Source organism: Penaeus vannamei, chromosome 39 (assembly GCF_042767895.1).
Source record: "Penaeus vannamei isolate JL-2024 chromosome 39, ASM4276789v1, whole genome shotgun sequence".
NCBI lineage: Eukaryota > Metazoa > Arthropoda > Malacostraca > Decapoda > Penaeidae > Penaeus > Penaeus vannamei.
In genome coordinates, this window is record NC_091587.1 from 10,698,089 (window position 1) to 10,716,414 (window position 18,326).

The window sequence follows — 18,326 nt, forward strand, 5'->3', positions numbered from 1 at the left end:
TGGGCGGTGTGTGTGTGTGTGTTTTCGGGCGTGGGCTTTTGTGCGGGCGTGGGTGGTGTGCGTTCTCTTCTCTGGCTGTCATTCTCTCTCTCTCGATCGCTCGCTCGCTCACTCACTCACTCACTCACTCACTCACTCACTCACTCACTCACTCACTCACTCACTCACTCACTCACTCACTCACTCACTCACTCACTCACACTCATGCAGAAATACATGGATACGTACATGAATACATACACATACAGAAATACATGGATACGTACATGAATACATACACATACAGAAATACATGGATACGTACATGAATACATACACATACAGAAATACATGTATAAATACATTCGCCCTTACCTCTCCGTAGACTTCCCATCCTCATATTATGTCTTGCTCGTCTCTCTCTCTCTCTCTCTCTCTCTCTCTCTCTCTCTCTCTCTCTCTCTCTCTCTCTCTCTCTCTCTCTCTCTCTCTCTCTCTCTCTCTCTCTCCCTCTCTCCCCCTTTCTCCCTCCCTCTCTCCTCCCTTTCTTTCCTCCCTCTCTCTCCTCTTTCTTCCCTCCCTCCCTCTTCTTCCTCCCTTCCTCTCTTCCTCTCCCTCCTCCTCTCTTCCTCTCTCCCTCCCTCCCTCCTCTCTTCCTCTCTTCCTCTCCTCTCCCTTCCTCTCCCTTCCTCTTCCTCTCATCCTCTCTTCCTCTCACCCTCCCTCCCTCTCATCCTCTCTCCCTCCCTTTCCCTCTCTTCCTCTCTCCCTCCCTCCCTCTCTTCCTCTCTCCCTCCCTCCCTCTCTCCCTCCCTCCCTTCCTCCCTCCCTCCCTCTCTTCCTCTCTTCCTCTCTCCCTCTCTCCCTCCCTCCCTCTCTTCCTCTCTCCCTCCCTCCCTCACTGAGAGAGAAAAAAAGTTATCAAGGAGAGGATGTAAGTAAGGGCGAGAATCCAGAAAAGGCCTTCATTGTCCGGAGGTCAAGTTCCACGCCAGTTTGTTAAAATTCGTGCGAGGCCAGACACAGCTGGTATTCGTTTATACGGACATATGTACACACAGAAACGAATGCCTATGTGACAGTATGCCTGATAGATGTACAATTGTCTACCCGTCTGTCCGGTGGATGTGCATGTGGAGACTAGTAGATGTGTAATTTATTTCGGTGTATCTACAAGTTTTATATTTCACCGGACCGGCCGAGAGACTGTGCCGCCGGAAAAGTGACGGAAAAGTAAAGCCAAGTATTACGAAGTTGCGTCGATGTTATTGTTGTTATTTATTTATTTATTTGCTATGTTTTATTTATTTATTTATCTTTATAGCTCAGTGGTTCTTTACCTGTGTGGCGTGACGGACCTCTTTAAGGGTATAGTGAAAGCTATGGACCCTTTCCTCCCCCCCCAAAAAAAAAAAAAAAAAAAAAAATTGGATATAATGTGTAGAGTGTACTTTATTTTATGAGATTTGAGTGACTCATACGTATATGAGATACACAAGTAAACAATATTTTAAAAAGTACTCTTTTTTATGCTGCAAACAGCGAATATGAATATTGGTTTTTATCATATCCTCACGGGGATCCCCTGGAACCCATCCAAGGACCCCAGATGAAAAAACCCTGCTTTCATTAACTGAATTCCAGGGCCCAAGACCTTCCAGAACCTAGGCTTGACTGGATGTAGGTTAACGCCTCACCCAAGACAAAATTCACGTGCTTTTACATACGTGCAAATTCTCATTCCTATATTTGCGCAGGAATTGCATATTTCACACACGTCTGCATCTGGAGACAGATGGCCGGTTTTGTGAAAATTGTGCGAGGTCCGGCTCAGTGAACATTCATTTTACGGACATGCGCATACACGGAAATAAATGCATATCTGTCTAAACATTCATATCTACCGGGTTGATGGATAGGTAGATAAATGTATACCTGTCAGATAGACATTTATGCATCTATTTCTACGTATACGCATGTCCATGTTAATAGATATTCTTCGGGTTTTAGCAACAACGGGTTACATCTGTCCCGGTCAGACTGCGCCAGTTCAGAAGGAAAGAAAGGAATAAATAAACAAAGAAGGAAAAAAAAAAAATTAAAGATACAGTTCACATGTACCTCGCTCTTATTCGGGTTACCGTGTTTGCGATGATGTTTTCGGCTGTTGCAACTTGCATAACAACAGAAACCCAGTCCAGGGGAATGGGGGGGGGGAGTGGGGAGGGAGGGGAGGGAAGGGGAGGGGGAGGGGGAGGGGGGGACCACAGTGCAACATGTATATCGCCCGAAAACCCGAACGCGCAGGAACCGCAGTGTTGCATGCGTTCGCGAAATGGATTTGGGGAAACTGCATCGCGGTTTCTGGATCTTGAGGTCAGAAGCGGTTTGGAAGAAGATAGGGGGAAGGAGGGAGGGAGAGAGGAGGGAGAGAGGGAGAGAGGGAGAAGAGGGAGAGAGGGAGAGAGGGAGAGAGGGAGAGAGGGAGAGGAGGGAGGAGAGGGAGAGGAGGGAGGAGGGAGGAGGGAGAGAGGGAGAGGGAGAGGGAGAGAGGAGAGAGAGGGAGAGGAGAGGAGAGAGAGAGGGAGAGAGAGGAGAGAGAGAGAGAGAGAGAGAGGGAGAGGGAGGGAGAGAGAGAGAGAGAGAGAGAGAGAGAGAGAGAGAGAGAGAGAGAGAGAGAGAGAGAGAGAGAGAGAGAGAGAGAGAGAGAGAGAGAGAGAGAGAGGGAGAGAGAGAGGGAGAGAGAGGGAGAGAGAGGGAGAGAGAGGGAGAGAGAGAGAGAGAGAGAGAGAGAGAGAGAGAGAGAGAGAGAGAGAGAGAGAGAGAGAGAGAGAGAGAGAGAGAGAGAGGGAGAGAGAGGGAGAGAGAGAGAGAGAGAGAGAGAGAGAGAGAGAGAGAGAGAGAGAGAGAGAGAGAGAGAGAGAGAGAGAGAGAGAGAGAGAGAGAGAGAGAGAGAGAGAGGGAGAGAGGGAGAGAGGGAGGGAGGGAGGGCGAGAGAGAGAATTAGTGAGTAAGTGAATATATGAGAGAGGAAATAAGTGATTGAATGAGTGGATGAGGGAAAAATAGATGAGTGAATGCGTGTGTCAGTGATGAGGGAACGGGTGAGTGGATGAAAGAGTGAATCAAGAGAAAACGAGTTATTTGACGGAGTTAGTGAGTAAGTAAATGAGTGAGAGGGTACTTGAATAAATAAATGAAATTGTAAGTGTTGAAATAAGTAAATGAGTGAGTGTGTGACTTAAATGAGTGATTTAGTGTGTGAGTGAGTTAATGAGGGATTGAGTGTGTGATTAAAGGAGTGAATGAGTTTGTAAGTGAGTAAATAAGTATATGAGCGTGCAGGTGAGTAAATGAGTGAATGTGTGTGAGTAAATGAGTGAATGTGTGTGAGTAAATGAGTGAATGTGTGTGAGTAAATGAGTGAATGTGTGTGAGTAAATGAGTGAATGTGTGTGAGTAAATGAGTGAATGTGTGTGAGTAAATGAGTGAATGTGTGTGAGTAAATGAGTGAATGTGTGTGAGTAAATGAGTGAATGTGTGTGAGTAAATGAGTGAATGTGTGTGAGTAAATGAGTGAATGTGTGTGAGTAAATGAGTGAATGTGTGTGAGTAAATGAGTAATTGAGTGTGTAAGTGAGTAGATGAGAGAATGAGTGTGTAAGTGAGTAGATGAGAGAATGAGTGTGTAAGTGAGTAGATGAGAGAATGAGTGTGTAAGTGAATAGATGTGAGAATGAGTGTGTAAGTGAGTAGATGAGAGAATGAGTGTGTAAGTGAGTAGATGTGAGAATGAGTGTGTAAGTGAGTAGATGAGAGAATGAGTGTGTAAGTGAGTAGATGAGAGAATGGGAGTGTGTAAGTGAAGAGATGTGGAGATTGAGTGTGTAAGTGAGTAGATGTGAGAATGAGTGTGTAAGTGAGTAGATGTGAGAATGAGTGTGTAAGTGAGTAGATGTGAGAATGAGTGTGTAAGTGAGTAGATGTGAGAATGAGTGTGTAAGTGAGTAGATGTGAGAATGAGTGTGTAAGTGAGTAGATGTGAGAATGAGAAAGTGTAAGTGAGTAGACATTTAGAGAATGAAAAAGTGAGTAGATGAGAGAATGAGTGTGTAAGTGAGTAGATGAGGAGAGAATGAGTGTTAAAGTGAGTAGATGAGAGAATGAGTGTGTAAGTGGAGTAGATGTGAGAATGAGTGTGTAAGTGAAAGATTGAGGAGAATGAGTGTAATTGAGTAGATGAGAGAATGAGTGTGTAAGTGAGTAGATGAGAGAATGAGTGTGTAAGTGAGTAGATGAGAGAATGAGTGTGTAAGTGAGTAGATGTGAGAATGAGTGTGTAAGTGAGTAGATGAGAGAATGAGTGTGTAAGTGAGTAGATGAGAGAATGAGTGTGTAAGTGAGTAGATGAGAGAATGAGTGTGTAAGTGAGTAGATGAGAGAATGAGTGTGTAAGTGAGTAGATGAGAGAATGAGTGTGTAAGTGAGTAGATGAGAGAATGAGTGTGTAAGTGAGTAGATGTGAGAATGAGTGTGTAAGTGAGTAGATGTGAGAATGAGTGTGTAAGTGAGTAGATGTGAGAATGAGTGTGTAAGTGAGTAGATGAGAGAATGAGTGTGTAAGTGAGTAGATGTGAGAATGAGTGTGTAAGTGAGTAGATGTGAGAATGAGTGTGTAAGTGAGTAGATGTGAGAATGAGTGTGTAAGTGAGTAGATGTGAGAATGAGTGTGTAAGTGAGTAGATGTGAGAATGAGTGTGTAAGTGAGTAGATGTGAGAATGAGTGTGTAAGTGAGTAGATGTGAGAATGAGTGTGTAAGTGAGTAGATGAGAGAATGAGTGTGTAAGTGAGTAGATGTGAGAATGAGTGTGTAAGTGAGTAGATGTGAGAATGAGTGTGTAAGTGAGTGTGTGAGTGTGTGTATGTGATTGAGTTGAGAATGAGTGTGTAAGTGAGTAGATGTGAGAATGAGTGTGTAAGTGAGTAGATGTGAGAATGAGTGTGTAAGTGAGTAGATGTGAGAATGAGTGTGCAAGTGAGTAGATGAGAGAATGAGTAAGTGAGTGAATGAGTGACTGAGTAGCGAGAGGCCTGGGTTAACGTGTTAGGAGTGTGTGTCATTGTGTGTGATTGCGCCACGGGGAATGCTGGTGGCCTGCAGATGGTGGATGTAAACTCTTCACATTTCTCTCTCTCTCTCTCTCTCTCTCTCTCTCTCTCTCTCTCTCTCTCTCTCTCTCTCTCTCTCTCTCTCTCTCTCTCTCTCTCCCTTCCTCCCTCCCTCTCTCTCCCTTCCTTCTTCCCTACCTCTCTCTCTCTATCTTCCTTCCTCCCTCCCTCTCTCCCTCCCTTCCTTCCTTCCTTCCTTCCTTCCTTCCTTCCTTCCTTCCTTCCTCCCTCCCTCCCTCCCTCCCTCCCTCCCTCCTCCCTCTCCCTCCCTCCCTCCCTCCCTCCCTCCTCCTCCCTCCCTCCCTCCCTCCCTCCCTCCCTCCTCCTCTCCTCTCTCTCTCTCTCTCTCTCTCTCTCTCTCTCTCTCTCTCTCTCTCTCTCTCTCTCTCTCTCTCTCTCTCTCTCTCTCTCTCTCTCTCTCTCTCTCTCTCTCTCTCTCTCTGTCTCTCTCTGTCTCTCTCTCTCTCTCTCTCTCTCTCTCTCTCTCTCTCTCTCTCTCTCTCTAGGTTATTTTAATGTTATGGTCACAGTATGTATTTCCTTTTTTTTTATTTATTAAATTTTGTGACAGCGCAAAGCGATGCTCAGCTTGTCGACCCTGCTCGCGATGTGTGTCTCTTGGCTAATTTGTCTTTATACTTATTTGTTTATTTGTTATTTTTAATTTTTTTCTACCTTGTTTATATGTTTACTGTCTGGGTTGCGGTTGTGTTGGGTGAAAATGTACTTATTTAGTCTTGTATATGTGTGAATGAATTTGTTACGGTTTGTATTTGATTATTTATTTGTTCTTTTATTGACCTTTTTCATTACGGATTTTCTTTACTATCCTTTCTCTGTACTTCTTTTTATTTACGTAGGGTCTGGTCTCTTTTGTTAATTCAGATATATTCAATATCTAGTGTGATTTATGTATGTAATCATTATATTTTTATTTTTTATTTTTTTATTTATTTTTTTCTATTTACTTTTTATTTTATTTTATTTATTATTATATTTTTTGTCTATTTACTTATTTATATTGTGTGTACGATATGCTTATTTATTCACATGATCATTTTAATTTTAACCCTTATATGTATTTATTCACCATCACACGCCCATGCATTCACAGACTGACCTTCTCTTTCGTTACAGGGCGAGGAGGTGGGCGTGGCGGGGCGGGACCGGCAGGTGAGCTGGCAGGGGGCGGCGTGCAGGCGGCTGGGGTGGGCGCCCGAGACGGGCTTCACGGCGGCGGCGCTGCTGGACCGCCTCCTGCACCGCGTCAGGATCCCGCCGCGGTACCTGCACGCCGTCGGGGCCGCTGCGCTCTTCATCGCCGCCAAGATCCACGAGGAGGACGAGGTGGGGGCACTCTTGTTGTTTTTTTTGTTTGTTTGTGGATTTTTTCCTTTTTTTTCCCTTTTCTTTCTCTTTTTTCGTTTCTTTTCTTTTTTCATCTTCATTTTCTTTGTTTTGTGTTTCTTCTTCTTCTTTATCCTGTCTTTTTTTTCTTCTTTGTCTTTTTCTTCTTTATCCTCTCTTTTTTTTCTTCTTTGCCTTTCCATTTTTTTTTTTTTGTCTTCTGCTGCTACTAATTCCACTATTCTTCTTTTCAATTTCTTATTTTTTTTACTTTTCTCTCTTCTTCCTCATCATCCTCTTCCTTTTCTTATTCTTCTCTTGCCTCTTTTCTTATTCCTTCTCTCTCTTCTTTTATGTCTTCCCCTGTTCCTCATTCTCCTTCTCCTCCTTCCATTCTTCCTTTCTTATTCTTCAATTGCTTCTTTTCTTTCTCTTTCTTCTTTTATGTTTTACCCTCTTTCTTCCTCCTTTCAGATTTTCAGAGCAGTCATGTCATACTTGTCCTTTATGAAGATTTCATAAATTGATATCTCATGATCATATAAATAGCATGAAAATTGTCATTGAACTGTTATTTTTTTTACCAGCTCTGTAGCAGGCCGTCTGTTGTTCTTAAACTATTCCAAGTGCTGATAGTGGGCCCTTTCTATCTGCCCCCCCCCCCCCTCGCCCTCACATCTTCAGTTAGATGATTAGATATTCCTTTTGAATTGAAATATAGAAACTGAAATTATTCTGTCTAAGCACTACATAAGGGCAACAACACTTGCTAAGAAAATTCCATGTAGGATTAGAAAGATTTCTTCCCTTTTCCCATGGGCTTGAGACTCGATCCTTTCCCCAGAAATCGCATATCCACCAAGGAGATCTTCCCTGACTAAGAACCAGGGTCCTAGTATTTAATATAAGGGTATTGTTGAGTGATACAAGTTTTTTGTGGTCTAGATTTGGGAGTGATACCAATTGTAGCTGCATTATGTACGTACATAGCTCTGAATTACATAAATGGATTACAGCCCTTTTTCTTTTTTCTTTTCTATGTACTTACACAACTATGAATTATGTAAATTAATCACAATCTCCTGCCTCTTCTCTTTTTTCTCTCCTCCCGAGCAGAATGTCCCAGCCACGATAGAGGTAGTGGAGCGAGGAGGCATGGACTGCACCCACAGAGAGCTCCTGCGGATGGAGCGTGTGCTGCTGGACAAGCTGTCATGGCACCCGAAGGCGTCCATCACTCTGGATTTCCTTCAGGTGCTTCATGCCTTGGCTATTGTCTCTGCACCGAAGCACCAGCAAGCGCAGAGGTTGGTGATGAACAGAGTTTTGGGAGTATTTTTCTTTGAGCCTGTCCTTTCAGAGACCGTTGTTTGCTCGTTTTACTTTTATTATTATTGGTACTATTGTTGTTGTTGTTATTATTATTATCACTATTATTTCTATTATGGTGTTGTGTTTTTGTTATTATTATGATTATAATTATAATTATATAAATTGTATATGAATTATGATAATAATGATTATGATAATAATTATAATAATAATAATTATTATTATTGTTATTAATATTGTTACTGTTATTGTTATTACTACTATTTTTATTGCTATTATTACTATTATTATTGTTGTTGTTATTACTATTACTATTATTATTGTTTTGATGTTATTGTTATTTTTATTATTATCATTGTTTTTATGTGTCATTAATATTATTTTACTTTTTAAAGTTAAGTGGCCTTTTTAAATGTTCATCTATTATGCACAATGCTGTATCTGTCAGGTTGTCTTCAATTGATATCATCATGACCTAAAATATCACTCCAAATTTTTAGTATATGTTGGCAATAATGAGTAACTAATTATAGGAGCGGATCGCCAACACGTCAGCTGGGCCACCTGACAAACCGATTGTGGCGAGTTGTGTGCTCAGGACGCAGTGGAAGCATCCGGCCATCTTTGCTTAGCCTTGCCTTACTGTCTCTGGCCCTGGACACGTCTGCGTCAGAGCCAGGTCTCACACTTTGGCTCCAAGCACTCACACAGGTTCGTCTTATAGCTGTTTGTGGATGGCTCTCTCTTGAATGGCTTCACCCCCTTTTTTTTTTTTACAATATTTTAAAGTCTAATTATGATATCTCCGCATTCCTGCAGTATATCATCCTCCATGCATTTCTCATCATCTTCACCAAACTCATGGAATTTCCTTCAGGCTTGTCCATGCAATCACTTCCCCTCTGTTTTTTTGTGCTGGGTAATATCAGCACAAACAACTATTGTAGAATTAGTTCATGAGTGTACAGTGTATTCATACATGGTCACCTATTACCTCAGCCCAACACAGTCTGTTTTTAAGTATACATTGAATCATTATGCAAAATGCTTCACTTTCTATAGTGGGAATGAGTAGAATGTTGATACTTGTGGTAAAAATGGTTTGTGAATGCCAAGGGTTGACCATGTAAATATATACTATGTAGTATATCAGGCTGCAACACTTAGATATGATTTGTCACTAAGCTGTGACACCTCTGAGTTAAGTGCTCAGTAACCATAGAGGAGACAGTGATAGTGTGAAAGGATTATTATAATTGCCATTATTAGTGTGCTTGTCATAATCAGTATGCAGACAAATCATTCTAACCATATCCCATACAGCATTGTTATACCTTATTGGTGATGTTATTCTTAAATTTTCCATTGTCCATTTTTCAGGTGAGTGATGAAGAGCTAGCCAGCGCACGAGCATTAGTAAAGGAGATCCTTGGAGAGGAATCCTTTGAATTCCTTCCTGTCCCCCCCTTGAAGACCAGCCAGCAGAGCCCGCCCTCAAGACCCAACAAAAGGAAAGTGGGACACTCCATTGACACTGAAGAGGAGGACATGTATGTGGACATCAAGAAGCTGTATGCTCATGACAAGGTAAGTCCTGGAACAAGTTGCTTCAGGTGAATAACAGTGGTTGGACAACTTTGCATTTCTTGTGCAGACTGGGAGAGTATCTAAAAGATGAACAGTCAGTTATTTGCATATGATCTTTTATAGATTGCAACAGATACGCCCCTCCAAGAAAAACCACCAGAATGTCCAGAGGAGCTAGACGACACGTACAGTGACATCCGGCGCCTCTACTCACCAGTGCCCATCATCAGTGACCCTCTCACTGCTAGCAAAATGTGCCCCACTAAACCTGCCACCTGCAAGAAGTTGTCCTCCAAGAAGAAGAAGACCAAGCCCACGTTTAAAGCAAAGAACTCCATGAAGAGCTCTCTGAAACAAGCTCTGAAAATCCCATGCAAGATATCTCTCATCACAACGAAAAAGATGTTTGAAGAGATATGCGAAGAGGAGGAGGAAGAGGAGGAAGAGATGGAGATGGAAGTCGAAAATGAGGAATCTCAGCAAGAGTGGGAAGGACCCCTGGTAGAGCCTGTTGGCATTCTTAATTCACCCATCTTCTCACCAATGAGTCCAGAGTTTCCTGACATTCGCAATGTTGTTGTTAAGAAAGAAGGTAGGTTTAAATTTAAACACGGGTAATAACTTTATATCTGCAGGATTGCATTTTGAACTTTACAGTTCTGTATTATTGAAACAAATTTGATTCATATGCTATTATTGTTGGATATTATTCTGACTGATAATCATCTTATTTCAGACCTGTGCTGGCGCCAGAAGGCTTTGGAAGTCACTGAACAAGTTTACAGACCAATGACCTATGCTCAGGTGTTGCGCTTACATCTCACACCTTTAACCCGAGCCCTTGGTGTATAATTGCCCCCCCACCCCACCCCCACTCCCCAAAAGAAAGAAAAAAAGTAATTCTCCCACCGACAAGGACACAGTAACAAACATTCTGTTCTTTCTGGTGAAGTTGTGAAGCTGTTGCATCCCACCAGTCTTATAAAAGCCACTTGAGGAGAATGGACAATATTGTTATAGGGAAATCACTTACTTTAAATCAACAGGCCACAGATGCGTGGTTTTTACCTCAGATCACAGTAACCACTGCCAGTTCCTCAGGTGGCACAAGTAGTTTTATTTCATTGTACAAATAAACTTTTGTGTAAATGATACCAATGCCTTCATAGATGAAGTGGTCTCAGAATGGAAATTTGAACCTTTTTTTTTTCTTCTTTTCTTCAGATGGACTTCCAAGATTTTATTTTGAAAGGACTCCAACTTTTTTGTTGGAGATCTTGAGTTGAATTGTCTTTTAGTTTTAATCTTGTGATGCCAGTTGTATCAATGACAGGCTGCATGAGAGTATGCATATTATTAATCCCTCCCTCGCCACTTCCTTTCACATCAGGTAAAGGCTGATACTAATCGTTGATCAGGCTATCCGAGCGTTATGTTCTTATATAAAAAGATTGTGATTCCCTTCTTGGAGGACGGAAATGCACATTGTATTTTCTTTATTTAATTTTAAGGTATTTAGTTGTACTGTGGTTACCAGAGATGTATGTTGTGTAACTGATTTGCTATTCGGCTTTGTATGAACACCAAAAATATGGACAGCAGTTTTATGAAAGATATGGTGCTAAGGAGTCGTAAATATGATATCAAAGAAGTTATTTAAGAAAAAGATAGATTATTATGGCCATAGAAGCTATTGTGGACTGTATTTTTTGAGGATGTAAGTGCAGCACAGTACAGGGATCTCAGCTATGAGTAATGTACAAATTTATTGTAAGCAGTCTTTAGTAAAAATAATAGTTATGTACAGCATAGAGTAGTCTTTTTATGATTATTAATCTTTTTATGTTTTCCAGTAAATCATCGAGGAAGAGTTGGCATTACGAAAAGTGATTCACATTTTATATTGTATGCGAATCCACGTAAATGGAAAATTCCAGTTTACTTATTTTATAACCTGGTGCTCTAAGGGTCTACTATATTCCTATATGTAATAAGCAAAATATTGACAGTGTTAAGATGTGATTCATGACATGAGCACCAAAGAAGAGGCTTTCACATTTTAAACAAGGTCGACAGCTGAAGAAAAATGAAAATTTTGCATTTTAGATTGTAGTCTGTTGCCATTAGTTACGATGCATTTGGTGAGCCTATTCTGAAAGTGTGAGTACTCATTCCAAAGCTTTGGACTTCATTCATAGCTTTTTTTTTATTGAAATGAAATACAGGTTTGCTACAGGATATGATTTTCCTTGCAGAATGTGTCACAGTAAGAGGTTGCACCCAGTACTTTGTGCCAAAGGATGCTGATCATATTTTTGTTACAAAATTAGCATTGTTTTATTATAATGAACAACAATGTATCCGCTATGCAGTTCTACTTATTATTCTATTCAATTATTGCTCAAGCGAACAAAACATTAGCAACTTTAAACTTAAACCTAAGCTAGTCTGAAGAAGCATTCATTGTAGATCTTCATTACGCTTTAAAGTAAGAGGACGTCAGGGTGCTAAGTTTGCGTATTGTTCATTCGTGATGACGGCTAAAAAGAATGAATGAATATTTGACTCCATGATGGAAATTATTTTGGGCTTTCATATACCAAGGAGATAATGAAAAAAAGATCTGACAAGATGGCATATTTTTCATTGTTAGTGACAGAAATTATGAGAAAATCCGAGTTGAAGATTTTTGTATAAAGCCTGAAGTGACAGATTTTGATAATTCCTCAGTCACTTTTTCAAAGTGTGTGGCAGTGGTAATTAAAGCTCTAGGGGATATTGTCACTGAAGGAGTATCATTGTGAGAGAGGCCGTAGACAGGTGGAGAGAACGAAACCCAAAGTCAATTTTACTATGACAAGGCAGTCGAGTTGGTACCACAAAAATGTTTGTTTTACTTGATTATTTTAATATGAGATTTTTATTCTTACGACAGAATAATAATGAATGATTTCCATGTTCCTTCTTTTATCTTGAGGTCCGACAGCAATGTCTGCCTCATGAATCCTAGTATGGTTGAGAAATACCTTCCCCTATTCCTGTTTTCTTCTTTGTGTGTGCATGTGTGCGTGTGCATGCGCGTGTGCATGCGTGTGTGTGTCCCCTTAACCTTCCCACTCAATAGTTACCAATTCATAGTATTTGTCAGTGTTTAAAGAATAGTGATCTCTATTCATGAAAAAAGTACAAAAAAAAAGAAGAAATCTCCATAATTTAGGTTTAGTAAATATACCTTAGTAGAAGCCTCATCAATTCCTATACATTATAGCAAAGACAAGAAGGTGGTCATAATTGCATTTAATTTACCTATGATGTAGTTATGTAGAAGATGCTATGTAATGATGAATGGCCTTGGATAATGCATGTGTTTGCAGACCATTTCAATTTATTATTTAGAGGTATAATAAAGGAAAATGTAGATTATCTTTATATATGAAATCTTGCAAGACACTTGTATATTTTACAGATATGTATGAAATAACATTGTGTTGAGGCCTGCCTTGAGATATTTTATCTGAACAAATGTACAAGAAATAGATTGCTTGGAGACGCAACACAGTGGAGAATTATGCAGTATTCTTAAAGTAATGGATTCTTATTTTTGATGTATCAGAATGATATTACATCATATTACAAAAAGACACAATGGTTTCCTTTTCCTTTCCTCGCAAGAATGATTTCACAGATTTAAAAAATATATATTATCTACCTTTTGTTATTACTCTGTGAATGTAGTAAAGGAAATTTGCAGAGAAGTACAGTTGTTGGTTTTCAGTTCTCTGAAAGTACTGAACGAGCCATTAGTATTATTCTATTATTCCGTGTTAAGAAACTAATGGCAACTTTAAGCTGTATCATCACAGCAAGATATATTGAGTCTATAATGAACTTTCAGGATTCTCGATGCTGAGGTTATAGCCCAACGTACAGGCGAAGCTGTAAGAAATGAATAATATTTCAAAGAACAATTATAGTTGCTTACCCTTCCATAAAAAAAATATATATAGTGTTCTAAGTCAGAATTTATATCAATGGTTATTTCCATTTATTAAAAGGTTAAACACAACAGGTAATTGAGAAGCAGTAAGGATTTAAAGAATCGAAAACGGAAATTTAAGACCAAGTAAAAATTTGGTAGAAGACAATCCTCTCTGACTCGAGCTTTGTTAGATTTATCTGAAGGTATTTCAGTGCATAAACTAGACAATGAAGATTAGATTAAGCGAAACTATTATAAATGTTTTAGATTAAGAGGAGACACAGAGGGCATTGAGCAACTCAACACATGAAAGTGTATAGACGAAAATCGACTATAGAAAACGAGGTACTGGGGAAAATGGAAATAATATGAGCCCGAGTAATTATAATCACGACCAAGATCATTACAAATACAAAGAATTATATTCATGAAGAAAAGCTATATCATTACTAAAGACTATACATGAAAGGTAGGAAAGCACGTATCATACCGTAAAAAATAGAAAATTGAGGCCCAAAACTTCTTACAGGCCATCTACTATTCAGATATGTAACTAAGAAAACATAACATTTATATGAGGTACTAAAAGTTTTATAGATTTTTAAAATGCTTAATTTCAAAGATTTAGATTTCGAAGTTTTGCAACGTTTTTTTTTATAAGGGACTTGAAATGTATTAATCGAAAAATATGTATATTTTCATGGAATTTTATAATCATTCCATTCTTTAATAACTTTTTTCATTATAGATTTCTTGACATACATTGAAATAAGCGTTGCACTGTTTTTTTTTTATCTTTTAATTAATCAATTTATTATTTTTAATTTTTATTAGAATATGACAAAACTTAATTTTCTAATAATTATTTCATGCGTATGCACATATACATGGCATCATAAAATTACTCCAATATGTAAATACTTTACAATTTTATTACAGAAAGTATTTTTGGTGTTACTACAATGGATACTATACAAGATATTATTTGGCATCCTCGATCTACACTAAACTATACTTTGTGAAACAATAACGGTGAAAAGATACTTCATTTGTTCATATTCACTTGTATTTCTAATGTCCTCATAACATATTTCCAAAAATACGTGATAGCATTCGGAAATTGATTAATCGCACCCTATTATTAATACATCAGTCTACTGAGGACACGCACAACTGACCGAATGAATTCATGACCATAATAAAATCATTTAGTTGGGATTTTATCTAATAACACTGTAATGCATTCACTTATAATATAAAACCTGTTGTTGAATACACGTTTCTAAAGATGTGACCAAATACATATTAATGAAAAAAATGGGGATTTGGCTACATACACAGATAAAACCTATTCATAAAATGATGAAACCCAAATTGATTTTCCTACACAAGAAAGATATTGTTTGGCATCCTCGATTCATTCTTCAGACGCAAACGTTGGGAACAGTAATGATGAAAAGTAAACTAATTATTATATGTCCACACCCATTTGAATTTACAGATAAAAAAAAAAAAAAAAATCAAACCGCGACATTAAACAATACCCTATGATTAATATACCAGTCTGCTGAGGACATAACGCACACATCTTAACCGAATGAATTTATGGCCATAATAAAATTCTCTAGGAGGGATTTTCTCTAACACTATAATGCATTCACTTGTAACCAAATACATATTTTCAAAAACAAATAGGAATTTGGTTACACACTCACACAACAAAACCTATTCATAGAATATAATCTAATTTGATTTTCCTATACAAGAAACAGTACGTTTAGCATCGTCGATATATACAATAATGATGAATAAATAGACTAATAATTATACGTTCTTGCCCACTTAAATTTCTAATATCATACCCACAATTAAAAAGACGCAATAGATATAACATAAACGATTCATTAATTAAACTAATTAAATAAAGTAAAGAAGGGAAACGAAGATTCCCTGGATGAACATAACACCCTATGTTGAAATATAGGCTACTGAGGACATGATGCACAAATAGCTGTATGAATTTACGGCCATAATATAACTAGCTGCGACTTTCTCTGCTTACATTGTAATGCATATTTTATAACAATATAAACCCTATTGTTGAATAAATACTGCTAAATATGTATCCAAATCCATATATTCTAGAATAAATATGGACTTGGCTACATACAGAGACAAAACATATCCATAGAATGATACTCTTTGGTATCCTCGATCCACACTTCAGAAGCAAACGTTGAGAATCAATTAAGAATGAACTAGTAATTACGCGCTGATAACCACTGTGATTTTTCATCTTATATCCAAAAACACAAACTGCAGAAGGGGAAAATCAATGGTATATTATACATATCACCGTATGATTAATATATCAGTCTATGGAGGATATAACGCACAGATAACCGAATGAATTCACGGCCGTAATAAAATAATCAAACTGGAATTTTCTCTATAATGCATTTATTTATAACAATATAAACTCTGTTGTTGAATAAATACATAATAGAGTACGTGAAAAATAAACAGACTTTCCATGTTTAATTTTTAAAATCGAATATTAATGGCCTCAGCTTTACTCTTCACAGCTTAGTTTCAAAATAATGATTATAATAAAGCAAGCAAATGAAATAAATAGGACTAATAGGCAATAATTACTTTCTAATAACTACAATTATTGATTTCAGAGAGAGAGAGAGAGAGAGAGAGAGAGAGAGAGAGAGAGAGAGAGAGAGAGAGAGAGAGAGAGAGAGAGAGAGAGAGAGAGAGAGAGAGAGAGAGAGAGAGAGAGAGAGACTACCTTCATGATAAGGGTTTTGTCGGTAATTCAACAAGTCACCTTGACCATCACATGAGAAAATGATAGAAATAAATGAAAATGATAATACATGAGGCATATATGGGGAAAAAATTAGCAGTATTTGCATTATAAATACCAGAGAGAAATTAAGATTAGGAAGAGTGATTATAGAAAGAACAGAGAAACCCAGGCAAATCCAATACAAATATATTGCTATCGAAGATTATCGACAACAAACCGAAAAAAAGAAAAAGAAAAAAAGAAAAAAAAAGAAAGAAAAAAAAAAAAAATATATATATGTATATATATATATATATATATATATATATATATATATATATATATATATATATATATATATATATATATATATATATATATATATTTGAACGCATGTTAAGATAATAAAATACATCCTATTGTATGCATTGATTGGCATTTCAAAATTCCCACCAAACTGCAAAAGATTCTGGAAGATTAGAATACCATTAAGAATAATTTTACGTCGTTTGCACCATAATTTCGCTGGTCATAGATTAATTACATCTACCAATCAGGTTATTCTATTTGTGTGCAATTTATGAACGTATTCAGTGAAGAGGAATATTACACAGAACAATTTCGTGCTTTTAGCGGGCCTAGTAAGTTGCAATATCGTTATTTTATGAGAAGACAAGAAAGATATTGTTTGGCATCCTCGATCTACACTTCAGAAACAAACGCTGAGAAAAAATAATGATGAAAAATGAACTAATCGTCATGCATCTATAACCACTTGGAGTTTATATATTAAATCCAAAAATAAACTACTATCCTCGAGAAACATTAAATCACCTACTCAACATTCTACCCTATGATTAATATACCAGTCTACTGAGGACATAACGCAAAAATAACCGATTGAATTTACTGCCATAATAAAATGAGCTAGCTGGGATTTTTTCCGGTTAACACTGCAATGCATTTATTTATAACATAAACCATGTTGTTAATTAAACACTACTAAAGAAGACGTAACGAAATTGGTCTCTCACCTTTTAATATATGAAAAGAAATGCATAATAGAGCACATGAAAAATAAACAGACATTCCATGTTTATTTTTTTCAAATCGAATATTAATGGCCTCAGCTTTATTCTTTACAGCTTAGTTTCAAAATAATGATTATAATAAAGCAAGCAAATTCTATAAATATGACTAATAGACAATATACAATAATATACAGAAATGTGAATTGTCTCTTATCTATAATCGAACGTATGTTAAGACAAGAATAAAATACATCTTATTGTATGCATTGACTGGCATTTCAAAATGCCTGAAATTGTTACTGTTACTGCAAGCATGTTCCTTTCACATTCATCAATTTTATTGGTCGATTACTCAACCAAAGAAAAAGTTCAAATTGACTTCCCTGCCGAAAGAAAATATTTGACACCGTCGATGTCCGACATGACAAGGTACTCACGCAGACAGCACCTATCCATCGAATGACAATATTCCAGATCGCTTTTACTATACAAGGAAGATATTGTTTGGCATTTTCAATCTACACTTCAGAAGAAATCTTTGAGAAACAATGCTGGTGAACAATGAACTAATCGTCATATTTTTATTTCCACATTAATTCCTTAAGTCCTCGTATCATATAAATTCTAAAGAGAATAATTACTAGGGGGATACCTTTTCAATTTCAGACTCATCACCCTATTATTAAAATACTAGTCGACTGAGGACATACACAAATGGCCGAATGAATTCATGCATAATGCATTCACTTATAAATATATAACACCTGTTATTGAATAATCACTGCTAAGGGATATGTAACCAAATACGTATTTTCTAAAATAAGTAGGGATTTGGCTACTTACTTACAAACAAGACCTTCATAAAAAAAAAATCCAAATTGTGGTTCTTATACATTTAATCAGACACACCCTATTTTTAATATACCAGTCTACTGAGGACATACACACACCAGGCCGAATGGATTCATGGCCATAATAGAATTCTTTAATTGGGATTTTATTTACCAATACTGTAATGCATTCAATCGTAATATAAAAAAAAACTATTGTTGAATAAACATTTCTAAAGAAAATTTAGCAAACTTCGTCTTCAATCTCCGCTT

At 37.6% G+C, this 18,326-nt stretch overlaps 1 protein-coding gene across 1 annotated transcript in view; it reads left to right on the forward strand.

Annotated features, from left to right (window-relative positions):
• Positions 1 to 13,055, forward strand: part of LOC113814679 (cyclin-I) — a 115,637-nt gene extending 102,582 nt beyond the window's left edge. Inside the window, exons 3-8 of the mRNA XM_070116934.1 lie at positions 6,288 to 6,497; positions 7,614 to 7,804; positions 8,363 to 8,540; positions 9,210 to 9,416; positions 9,540 to 10,008; positions 10,153 to 13,055. Of these exons, the coding sequence (XP_069973035.1) occupies positions 6,288 to 6,497; positions 7,614 to 7,804; positions 8,363 to 8,540; positions 9,210 to 9,416; positions 9,540 to 10,008; positions 10,153 to 10,268 (1,371 nt within the window). The 3' untranslated portion in view covers positions 10,269 to 13,055. The remainder of the gene's footprint in view (positions 1 to 6,287; positions 6,498 to 7,613; positions 7,805 to 8,362; positions 8,541 to 9,209; positions 9,417 to 9,539; positions 10,009 to 10,152) is intronic.
• Positions 13,056 to 18,326: the final 5,271 nt, after the last annotated feature.